At 40.3% G+C, this 11,057-nt stretch overlaps 2 protein-coding genes across 3 annotated transcripts in view; one reads left to right on the forward strand and one right to left on the reverse strand.

Moving 5' to 3' along the window:
* The first annotated feature begins 4,778 nt into the window (after positions 1–4,778).
* On the forward strand, positions 4,779–9,959 carry LOC107732094 (dr1-associated corepressor-like). 2 transcript variants are annotated; one of them, XM_016543353.1, is made up of 7 exons: positions 4,779–4,900; positions 5,018–5,090; positions 5,551–5,644; positions 6,032–6,145; positions 6,252–6,354; positions 6,434–6,491; positions 9,827–9,959. In XM_016543353.1, exons 1-6 carry the CDS (start codon positions 4,859–4,861, stop codon positions 6,473–6,475), a joined length of 468 nt encoding a protein of 155 aa, XP_016398839.1. In that variant the 5' UTR covers positions 4,779–4,858; the 3' UTR covers positions 6,476–6,491; positions 9,827–9,959. The 2 variants fall into 2 exon arrangements, with proteins under 2 accessions (XP_016398839.1, XP_016398831.1); XM_016543345.1 differs by lacking the exon at positions 9,827–9,959 and adding an exon at positions 6,573–6,763.
* The window catches only part of LOC107732084 (activator of 90 kDa heat shock protein ATPase homolog 1-like), a 17,147-nt gene continuing 13,359 nt past the window's right edge, over positions 7,270–11,057 (reverse strand). Inside the window, exons 6-9 of the mRNA XM_016543334.1 lie at positions 9,453–9,581; positions 9,205–9,306; positions 8,681–8,732; positions 7,270–8,344 (exon numbers count right to left, since the gene is read on the reverse strand). Coding sequence (XP_016398820.1) covers positions 8,172–8,344; positions 8,681–8,732; positions 9,205–9,306; positions 9,453–9,581 — 456 coding nt within the window. The 3' untranslated portion in view covers positions 7,270–8,171. The remainder of the gene's footprint in view (positions 8,345–8,680; positions 8,733–9,204; positions 9,307–9,452; positions 9,582–11,057) is intronic.

An 11,057-nucleotide genomic window follows, 5' to 3' on the forward strand; every position in this document is an offset into this window, starting at 1 on the left:
CATTCTGGGGACACCAGAGACTTATATTACATATTGTAAAAAGGGGCATAATATGTCTCGAAGTTTGGGCTCTGACTAGGCCATGCAAGGACGTTCACCTTTTTCTCCTTCAACCACTGTGTGGTCAGTTTTGCTATGTGCTTTGGTTTATTGTCATGTTGGAAGGTAAACCTTCTTCCCATTGACAACTTTATGGCAGAGGGCAGCAGATTTTCCTCAAGAATTTGACAGTATTTTGTCCCATCCAGTTTTCCTTCTGTCTTGAGAAGTGCTCCAGTCTCTGCTGCAGAGAAACACCTCATAACAGGATCTTTCCACCTCCATGCTTTACTGGAGGAATGCTGCTATTTGGATGGGCATAAATTCCTGCAACTGCTTCAGAGTTGCTGTCGGCTCTTGGTCGCCTCTCTGACCAGTTTCCTCCTGGCTCTTTCATCCAGTTTGGAGTGACGTCCTGATCCAGGGAGGGTCTGTGTTGTACCAAATACCTTCCACTTCTTAATAATAGACTTCACTGTGCTTCTAGGCATTGATAAAGCCTTTGAAATGGTTTTGTATCCATCCCGGAGATCTTTTGACAGTGCCTTGCCAGTTAGTTGATTGTTTGCTACAGTTTCATTCCGATGGACTGAAATGCTCCAAAAAAGCTCTTTTCATGTTGAGGTAATCAAAATAACCACAGCTGATCATAGTTGAAAGTCAAATGGCTTTGTGTGCCTTAGCGAAGGTGATTAGTTACACCTGATTGAGTTTACAAGTCATTTTTAGGAGGGGGGGGGATCCTTTTTCCAACTTATGTTTTTTTTTTTCTGACATCTTGGTGTTTTATCTTTCACTTGGATGTTATAAGTTGCACTAAATACATACAGCTGGATAAAACAAAAACTGTGTGACGTCTTCATTTCAAGCAGCAAAGCAACAAAATGTGATTTTAAAGAGGGTGATTATCTTCTACACCATCACTGCTACACCTACCAGCATATTTAATGGCCTGATATTTATATTTATCTTTATTTTTCATTATTTTTACACAAAATTGAATTAACACTGCAAAAAAAAAAACGGATTATTTCCAAGATGATAACTACATACCACTCACTAGCGATGTGATGTGGTCATGCGACAACAATGTGAAACACAGCTGTTACTATGTCTTCTGTTTAGGGGTGTGCGATATTGACAAAAAATAATATCTCAATATGTTTTGGGATTTTTCCGATAACGATAATCAGACGATATTTTGCATAGTTCAAAAATGTGTTGTAAATGTCTTTGCTCCCTTTTACAAAGTCAATAGTACATTGAGGGATATTATTAATTGAAAAAATATATTGAAGGAAAGGGTATTTATTTATTATTTAAAACTGAAGCATTCAAGTAAGAACAACACACATCACTGCTCTGCTGTAAGGTGAACTGTGCAGTACAAGCAAGAAGCAAAAATATAACATTGTAATAAATGTATCTAAATAAATGTATCTTCTGTCAAAATCAGCACAAGAAAAACTTTGTAAACAAATTACTCCCTTCAAGTACAGTAAAATTTTCCATAGTCAAAGATACAAAAAATAGCCTATAGTATTTTTAATTAAATGACTAACTTCAAATTCTGTCCAATATTGCACAAAAATTAAACAGGTTTGAAACACTTCAGATTTGTCAAAAATATTGCACTCGGGAAAAAAATAGCATACAGTGGGTACGGAAAGTATTCAGACCCCCTTAAATTTTTCACTCTTTGTTATATTGCAGCCATTTGCTAAAATCATTTAAGTTAATTTTTTTCCCTCATTAATGTACACACAGCACCCCATATTGACAGAAAAACACAGAATTGTTGACATTTTTGCAGATTTATTAAAAAAGAAAAACTGAAATATCACATGGTCCTAAGTATTCAGACCCTTTGCTCAGTATTTAGTAGAAGCACCCTTTTGATCTAATACAGCCATGAGTCTTTTTGATGCAACAAGTTTTTCACACCTGGATTTGGCGATCCTCTGCCATTCCTCCTTGCAGATCCTCTCCAGTTCTGCCAGGTTGGATGGTAAACGTTGGTGGACAGCCACTTTTAGGTCTCTCCAGAGATGCTCAATTGGGTTTAAGTCAGGGCTCTGGCTGGGCCATTCAAGAACAGTCACAGAGTTGTTGTGAAGCCACTCCTTCGTTATTTTAGCTGTGTGCTTAGGGTCATTGTCTTGTTGGAAGGTAAACCTTCAGCCCAGTCTGAGGTCCTGAGCACTCTGGAGAAGGTTTTCATCCAGGATAGTTTACAAGTCATTTTTAGGAGGGGGGGGGATCCTTTTTCCAACTTATGTTTTTTTTTTTCTGACATCTTGGTGTTATATCTTTCACTTGGATGTTATAAGTTGCACTAAATACAGCTGGATAAAACAAAAAAAGTGTTTGTCTTCATTTCAGGCTGCAAAGCAACAAAATGTGGTTATTTTAAAGGGGGATGATTCTTTTCTATACCCACTAGATGTCCTGAATAGACATGCCTTAACCCAGGCCCATGAAGAAGACAGACTCCCGATGAATTGGGCATGTACTCCCATTGGGCAGCTGAGTTCTCGGGAAGCATAAGCTAGGCGAACAGCTTCTCGAATTCAGTGTGACAGTCTCTGCTTCGGTAGTGGGCTGCTATTCTTAGCGCCCATGAAGCAGATAAAAAACTGCTCCGAAGTTCGAAATAGTTTACTGTACATAAGCATGCAGCACACGCACAGGGCCTGCCTCTGTGACACTGAATCAGAGCACTTTCAAGTCGGCTCAAAGGTGCATGGGCTAGACAGCGCACTGAGCACTAACGATAAGTCCCATATATACTGGCAACAGGCGAGAGCGGGGTGGATTCAGCCGTCTCGTGCCCTGAAGAAAGCTTGTTATTACGGGGTATTTACCCACTGAGTGACCCTCAAACATGTCATGAGAGGCAGCGATAGTGGCTACATAGACTTTTAGTGTTGAGAGAGAGCTGCCCGCATCCAGGTGTTCCTGCAGGAAGCTCAAAATAGCGGGGATATCGCAACTCGCCAGGTCCTCGTGTCTGCTGACACACCAGTTCACAAACACTTTCCACTTCAAAGTGTATAGGCGCCTCGTCAAAGGGGCTCTAGCCTCCGTTATTGTGTGCAGCACTCGCTGTGAAACGGTCAGCAGGTTCACTCTGCACTGACTTGCCATAAATACAGGTCCCACAGCTCCGGCTTGGGGAGTCAGATGGTGCGGCACTATTTTGACAAGAGGGAATGCATATTTCTGCCCCTTTGGTCAGTGGTCCGACAGCGCATCCCCTTCCAAGGGGGCAGTTGTTAGTGAGAAGAATAATGGGCAGTGGGCATTCTCCTCTGAAGCAAAGAGGTCGATTTCTGCTTCGCCAAAGAGGCTCCAGCTCATCTTCACTGTTTGAGGATGTAGTCTCCACTCTTTGTGTATAATGCCCTCCCTGGACGGCATGTCCATGCCGCAATTCAAACTTCTCGGTACATGCACTGTTCGAATCGAGAGGAGCATTTGATCTGCCCAAAAGAGCAGGCGCCGTGCCAAGCTTTGCAGGGCACGCAAGCGCACTCCTCCCTGGCGATTGATGTATGCCACCACTGCTGTATTGTCCGTTCGGATCAGAACGTTACCGTCACGAACGGTAGAAATTCCTGCAGTGCTAAGCGAACAGTTTCAATTTCCAGGCAGTTTATATGCCGGCATTTCTTGTCGCTGCAGTGTCCTGAACTCTGCACATGGCTAACCACTGCTTTGAGGCAAGGGGCTGCTGCTGTTGTGTGAATAAGTAAGCGATTGGGACTTCTGTGTTCTGTACACCGTCGGCCACTGCTCAAAGGCAAGGGGCTACTGATATCCTGCGAATTAGCGAGTGATTGGAACTCCTCCGTGCTCTGCACACAGCTGGCCGCTGCTTTGAGGAACTGGGCCCACACGGCTTGCTACCAAAGTCCTTAGGGCCTTGCTTACTGGAGGGTAGCACTGCCTGTGTGTGGGGGCCGCCCAGGCAGAAAGCCAGTGAATATTCATTCTGAAGGAGACATTGGAGGTTTAGGTGAACAAGGGGGATGCAGGAATTGACACGTCGCAAGCCCATCACCTACATTTCTGTCCCAAGCTGCCGTGCCTTCCGTCTCCACGGCTTAGCAGCAAAGGTAAAGAAGTGAACGGACAGCTTATCCGTACAATATGAAGATGTTATACTCACCGGAACTCTGCAGGGGATGGGAATCCGGGCATCTTCCACTAAAGAGTGTACCTTCGACATTGAATGATAAGAGGCTTCTTGAATACAGCATCTCTAAGTGAAGGAGAAATATTCTGAGGTAAACTGGCACCCGACATCACCTATATAGCGGCTGAGGCCAAAATCAGGTTAATGCTTGAACACTATTGGCTATTGCAGAGCAACAGAGTGATTCAATCAGGTTTCAGCATCTAGGAGGAAAAGGGTTTCCCCCCCATACATAATGTTGAGAGATCAACTCGATAAGGGAACCACTGATATAGTGGCACTTGATAATTTACTGTTGATATATGCATGCATTTTAAGTGAGACTTAAGTATCCATTCTACATTTTGGGCCACATAGCAGGTTCATCTGATCGGCAATTCAGTAATAAAATAAACACGTGGATGAAAAATGGTAGAGGAACGTTTACAAATCTCACGCCGCACGTGACAGGGGCGTAACCTTTGTGGAGCTCGACCGCCCACCCCCGTTCTTTCCTTCCCTCCCCTCCCCATTCATTTCTCATTCAATACTTCCTGTGAAAAGTAAACAAATGGCGCTCCGCACTCTAAACTGTAAAATGATTCAAAATGTAAGCCGAATACGCTTATTTAAGAGTTCAAAATGCCCGGACAGAAGAGAAAATATAATGTTCGCTTTCCACCCGTGAGTATTTCTTAATTTTCGTAGTTTCGTAGAGCATTGTGTGAAGCATCCGACTCTGCTGCTCAAATGAGCGACACTGAACCTCTCAACTCATCCTCCTGTTCGCCTCATGGCCAGGGACGCATCAAGAAAATAATGCAGAAGGATACAGAGGTTGGACGAATCGCTACAGCTGTACCAGTCATCATATGTATCCTTTCAAAACTCTCAGTGTTGAATGCTGGTGGAGAGTCATATGTAGTCAAGAGTCATTTACGAGTTGATTCTCATGAAGCGTGTAAACAAGTCTCTCAGGGTTTCATTAAAAACGTTTAGCCTGTTTTAACACCACCAAGATCATCAAGATATATATATTTTAGCATTATAACATTATATTTATTATACTTAAATAGAAGAGAGAAGTCGATTCCAAAAGAGTCGTTTCCTCGATTCTGACTCTTCGATTCTTTTGTTCTAACGACTCCTTAGTTCATATCTATAGAGCGTTGTGATTGGCTCAAATTAGTGAAATAGCATTCTAAGAACCAATCACATTGCTTAGTTTAACCTTAGTTCAACCTTTTCAGTCCTATCTATCTATCTATCTTATTGGTCATTATTCATTATGTAGTCCTTCATACTGCTGTTATGTTCCTTAACTGCAGATTTAGCTAAAGCTTTAGAAATGTTTCTCAGATCCCTTCTCACCATGACCTGTAAAATAACCCAATCCAGGAACAGCAGAGTGATGTCCATCAATCACATGTGAGCTTCAAAACCTCTTGTCTTAAAGGGGTCATATGATGCGATTTCAATTTTTCCTTTCTCTTTGGAGTGTTACAAGCTCTTGGTGCATAAAGAAGATCTGTAAAGTTGCAAAGACTAAAGTCTCAAATCCAAAGAGATATTCTTTATAAAAGTTAAGAGTCAGCCACGCCTACCTAACCGGATCGGCTTTCACCGTGGACGAAGCGGAGTCCAGCCCGGGGTCGTCACATGTGGTTACATTTCATTACACCAAATACACCAAATAATGTTCTTTTTAGCAACATCATATGACCCCTTTAAATAATTATTCCTATGCATTGTCCACCGTTTTGTGAGTTTGTGTCATGTCCATCTGTTTCTGTGTTCTTTTTATGATCTTTGTAGGAAACAGTGCATTAATTCAGAGAAGTTGTTTGACTTCCTGAATGATTTGGCAGATCAGGCCTCCACTGCATCAACATCAGAGTGCAAAACTAAGGGCAAATGGCAGTCACACAGGTACAATATAATTTATCAAAAAGCACAGGTGCCCGACTGCCCGGCAAATAGTGTTTTATTGTTTTTCCATACAAGGAACGATTTTAATGAAATGATCTTCCTTTAGGAAACGGTGGCAAAGTGTGTCTATCAAAGCCAGGTCACCGGAGAGGGAGGAGCCGCCTCAGAAAGCCACCAATGATCTGGTCGTCAACAGCGAGTCATCCAGTGTAAGTTATTGAAGATTTTACTGACACAGAGTTAGTTGGATTTTTAATCTTGACAATGTTCTTGATGTTTCTTTTTCAGGAGTCTGAGCTGTTCATCTGCTTGGAAACTCATTCACCTTGACCGGGCATTTGAAAAGGTGAGATCTGTGCTTGACGTATCAACTACATCAATCCAGTATTCTACGAATTTAAATTGTTTTCTTTCATTCTTATTTAAGTTTGACAAGATCGAACAATCTCTTGCTGGAAACTGCAGTATTATTTATGAAGACCCAACATCTTTCGGGAGGGGGGTGTTATTGTTATTCTTAGCATCTGATATAAATATTTCATTTTTAATTTGTGAAATTGCTCTGTTGTGGTATTATATTGACCATGAAATTAATTATATAATTTTTGTTTTCAAGTTTTCCAGGGAGTTTTAAATTCCGATAAGGAAGAAAATAATTTGTTTATTATATAATAGAGATTTTGTGATTTTGAGCAGCTCCACTAATTTTCTTTCAGTTGGATGCATAATTAAAACTGTAGTTTGGACTGTGTAACGTTTATAATCTAACATGATTTTCTAAGCTGTGACTTATGCGATTATATATTTATAGTTAAATGTAAATAGTTCTATTTTCTTTTTTCTTTCATCTTTAAATGCAGGTCACTAGTTTTGTTACCATTATCCACAGTAGGTTACAGGGTTCTTTAAGCGGCATATTGTATGACAAGGTCAATTGTATTTTATAGTAAATATTCTATAAGGTATATTTTAAGATGTCAGTATTACACAATATTGTATAAATATGCATTTTCTACTCCTAACCTAACTACTGTGATATGACAAGATGTAGTAAAAATGTTTAAAATAACCAAGCATCTATTATAGGCTCATGCAAAATAATGGCTGAATAAAATATCTGAGGATGATGTTTCAAAGGTATTTTTATTTTAAGTAATTGATGCTCTTTGTCTGGTGACAAAGTGTGATGCAGAAATTATACAAGAAAATAAATAAAACTCAACGCTTTTTCGGGATTGTAATTTGGGACAATACAAACAAAACTGAGTGACTTAAAATTGGTCTGAGGTTCCCTTTTCAAGCATTTCAAACATAGCAGCTAAACCCAGGCAAATCCTATAAAGGCTGAAATACAGTACTTGCAGTAATACAAAGCAGTGATCTAAAAATGACCAGTTGTGCATGCCACATGATTTTCTTTTTAATAGTCTGTTTGAGACGAAAGAAACAGGCTTTCTGCAGCTTGTATTTGCTTTGGTGAATGTAAATGGCTATGAGTTAAAACCTCATATGTTCATAATACTATTAGATGTGATGACAAAAATTTACATGAATGACTATTTCCATCAGAAAGAAACATTAATTAAGTGGTCCGAAATATCTCTTTATTGTTCTTTCTCCAAACCATTTTCAAGAAGATCCAATGTTTCATAAAGCCTCTTAACTTATCAAAAACCAGCCAGTGCATACCCTGTGACCCTTTCACAGAACAGGACAGGAGTGCCGTCAGAGAGTTACCATGTTGAAATAAGTACACTATATTACATACATAAACAGATATTTCATATGACCCAAGTGTCCTCTTTAGCACTCATCTTTTCATCTTACATTTCTGACTTTTCAATCTTTTTTATTTACTATAAACATCAAAATCATCCAAATAACGGAACGTGATAATGGAGCGATGGGATGCCAGCTGTTCAGTAGAGTCACATTCAGATCCCCTCTTTTATAGGTGGAGTGAAATGAACAAAAATAAAACCAATAAAACAAAAGAGCCATAAACGGAGGCGGCTACATCCTGGGCTCAGCAGAGTCGTGCGCCGTAGCCAAATGTCTGTTTAATGGCGTGGCAGTAGTACCTCTGCCAGCCATCTCGTGTTCGTTCCTCTTCATTCTCAGGAACTGCCCGACACTCAATCTTCAAATCGGTCTCATTACCCTTGTCTGTGAAAGTCAATGTCACCGTCGCATAGTGCTCTGAAATAAAAAGGAAGGACAGACAGTGACGGTAAACAATGCGCAGAGACATTCGGCTAGATGTTTCTCAAAGTCAGCTGTCACACAGTAAAAGTGAGCTGGTAAATCTAATATTTATAATGGGACATGCATTAAGGATTCTTTGATGAATAGAAAGGTCAAAAGAACAGCAATTATTTGAAAGACAAATTTTATAGCATTATTAATGTCTTAACTGACAATTTAATGCATCCTTGCTAAATAAAAATATATATATATATTTAAAAAAAACCTGATCCCAATTTTTTAAATGGTAGTGTATGTGACATTCTTGCAAAACTTCCAGTTTTCTCTTACCACAAGGCCATGAGTTGAACCTCCATTTCATGACTATCTTCTGCTCAGGAACCTGTCAAACCCACACGGTTTCAGAAATCAAATCAGAATTCAATCATCACTGAATGTATTTTTAGTAGGGTTCCTCGAGCTGAAGGGATCCCCCGAATTTGGTGCGGATTCGCACTAATGAGAAGTTCCGTTACGGAGATATGGCCGTTCAAAGTTTCAATGGTTTTCCATAAACTTAAGCTTTAAAGAGTTTCATCCAGGTCGCCAGTAGCAAACAATGGAGCGCGCTCTGCTGGACAAACTAAGTAATTACACTATTTCAAGCATTTTATCTGCATTATATGTTCTGTAAAAAAAAAATGTATATCGGCGGCATATTCGCCGATACCGATATATCGGCGACAGGCTCATATCGTCCGATTATATCGGCAAAACGATATATCGGTCGGGCTCTAATTTTTAGCTGAGCTGTTTATTTAAAGGACAGTTTCTCCTGTCATCATGCATTACGTGATTTGAAACCGAAATCTCACCAGCTCCTGGAACACTCCGTTCACGTTTCCGTCCAACAGGCGAAACTTTCCACCCTTTTCAGCCTCGACCACAGCACTGCTGCGTGTAAAAGCCTGCACCATCTGTAACACACAATTTGTCATCCCATGTCAAACAAATGTAATCACTAATGAGAAATGATCTGCTCATTAAATAATAAGAGCCCAGGGAGTCTCACTATAGTTAATAGCTAATGGGCTGTCAGCTGTGGTGGCGGCAGAAGACTCACCTCCTGATTGAGAAAGACCCTGTAAAGGTCTTCTGGTGAGGTGAGGAAGGTGTCTTTTATGGAGAACTTGCAGGTGGGGATTTTTACCCCTGTGTTGGGAGGAGGAGGAGCAGCGCTACATGAGCCAATCTGAAAAAACACAAACAAATTATAAGTTTAAACTGAAGCTGCCCTGCAGGACTTTGGCCTCACTATTGCCATCTGTGGTTGAAAATAAAACTACACGTTACTTGCAGAGTAGCTAGTATGTCAGTTGCTGTTAAGGGTGTGTGATAATGACAACAAATAATATCTCAATATTTTCTGGAATTTTGTCGATAACGATAACTAGACGATATTTTGCGGAGCGTGTACTTGTGCTGGTGCTTTGACAGGTTTAGGACTGCTGTGGACAGCTGACTCCCAAAGCTGAGCGGTGGTTAGTTTGCAGGAGTAACAGAAATGAACTTTTCCAATAAGTTTAAATAGATTTTTACCTTTTATGGGCATTTTTACCTTTATAAGGCCATTTTTCTAACCTAATTAAATGTATGCATAATTTTTTGTGTCAAATTCCTAAATTTAATCAATAAATTCAAATAGTAAGACACTATAGGGCTACCAATCAAATGAAATCAGTATCAACAAAATCTGTGTTTGCAATGCAGAGGTGGCACAGAATCTGCATCTGAAGTGGCATTTAGATCGTAATGTTTAGATGTTTTAAAAACAAAAGTTCAATAGTACAGAGCCCCTAAAGGGACATGGTGGTGGTTTCGTTCTCTCGAAAAACCAGTTGAGTTCGGACAAACACTTCCTGTTTACTTTACAGCTTGCAGTGGTGCATACAGCTCCGTACGTTCACAATAGAGCGGTTCATAGAGTATTATTTTGAACTTGGAGTCAAGTATAAAGAAATACAGTCAGTGCTTAGTTCAAAGCATGGTTTTGGGACATTTTAAAACACTTAATGTTGCTAAATGTACTAAAACAGTGACATTGGAACACCAAATTCAGTACACCTTATTAATAAAGCATGGCCTACTATTTGCAGACAATCAGAATAGCCCAGAATATGAATGTAAATTGCACATTAAAGGGGACCTATTATGCAAAATTTATGTTTGGACATAAATGTGTCTTGGCAGTGTGTGTACACAACCACCCTATAATGATAAAAATCCACCCACTCCTTTTTTTTAAATCCCCATAAATCATAAGCAGTGTCTCCCAACTACCTGTTTTCCGACTTGGTGCTAATGTGACGTCACATTAGCCACAGGCCCCGCCCACGAATGTTGACAGACACTGCCGTTTTAACATAGAACCGCCCTGAGCGAGTTCACAGCGAGTTGTACACAGTCCGCCATTGCTGCACTGAGAAGAATGTCTCCCAGGCGTTTTAGATGTTCTGTAGCTGGATGTATGAATCCACATAGCTCTCTCCTTACTCTCGAAATCTGAGCCGCTGAAGACGAGGTGGATTAATTTTGTTTTCGAAGAAAATGCTCCCTCAACACTACCGAAATTCGTTTATGTCTACACGAATCATTTTACAGCGGACTGCTTTGTGAATGAGGGTCAGTATAAAGCAGGTTTTGCACAAAAGTTGCTCCTGAAGGATGG

Source organism: Sinocyclocheilus rhinocerous, unplaced genomic scaffold (assembly GCF_001515625.1).
Source record: "Sinocyclocheilus rhinocerous isolate Xijiao unplaced genomic scaffold, SAMN03320098_v1.1 scaffold1635, whole genome shotgun sequence".
In the NCBI taxonomy this organism is placed as follows: domain Eukaryota; kingdom Metazoa; phylum Chordata; class Actinopteri; order Cypriniformes; family Cyprinidae; genus Sinocyclocheilus; species Sinocyclocheilus rhinocerous.

What these genes read in the sequence shown, in the direction of transcription:
- LOC107732094 (XM_016543353.1), top strand. Translation starts at nt 4,859, where the DNA reads ATGCCCGGACAGAAGAGAAAATATAATGTTCGCTTTCCACCC. An exon ending in AGCTGTACCAGTCATCATAT is followed by an intron (nt 5,091 to 5,550) that starts GTATCCTTTCAA and finishes CTGCAGATTTAG; the next exon opens with CTAAAGCTTTAGAAATGTTT. An exon ending in GTGATGTCCATCAATCACAT is followed by an intron (nt 5,645 to 6,031) that starts GTGAGCTTCAAA and finishes TGATCTTTGTAG; the next exon opens with GAAACAGTGCATTAATTCAG.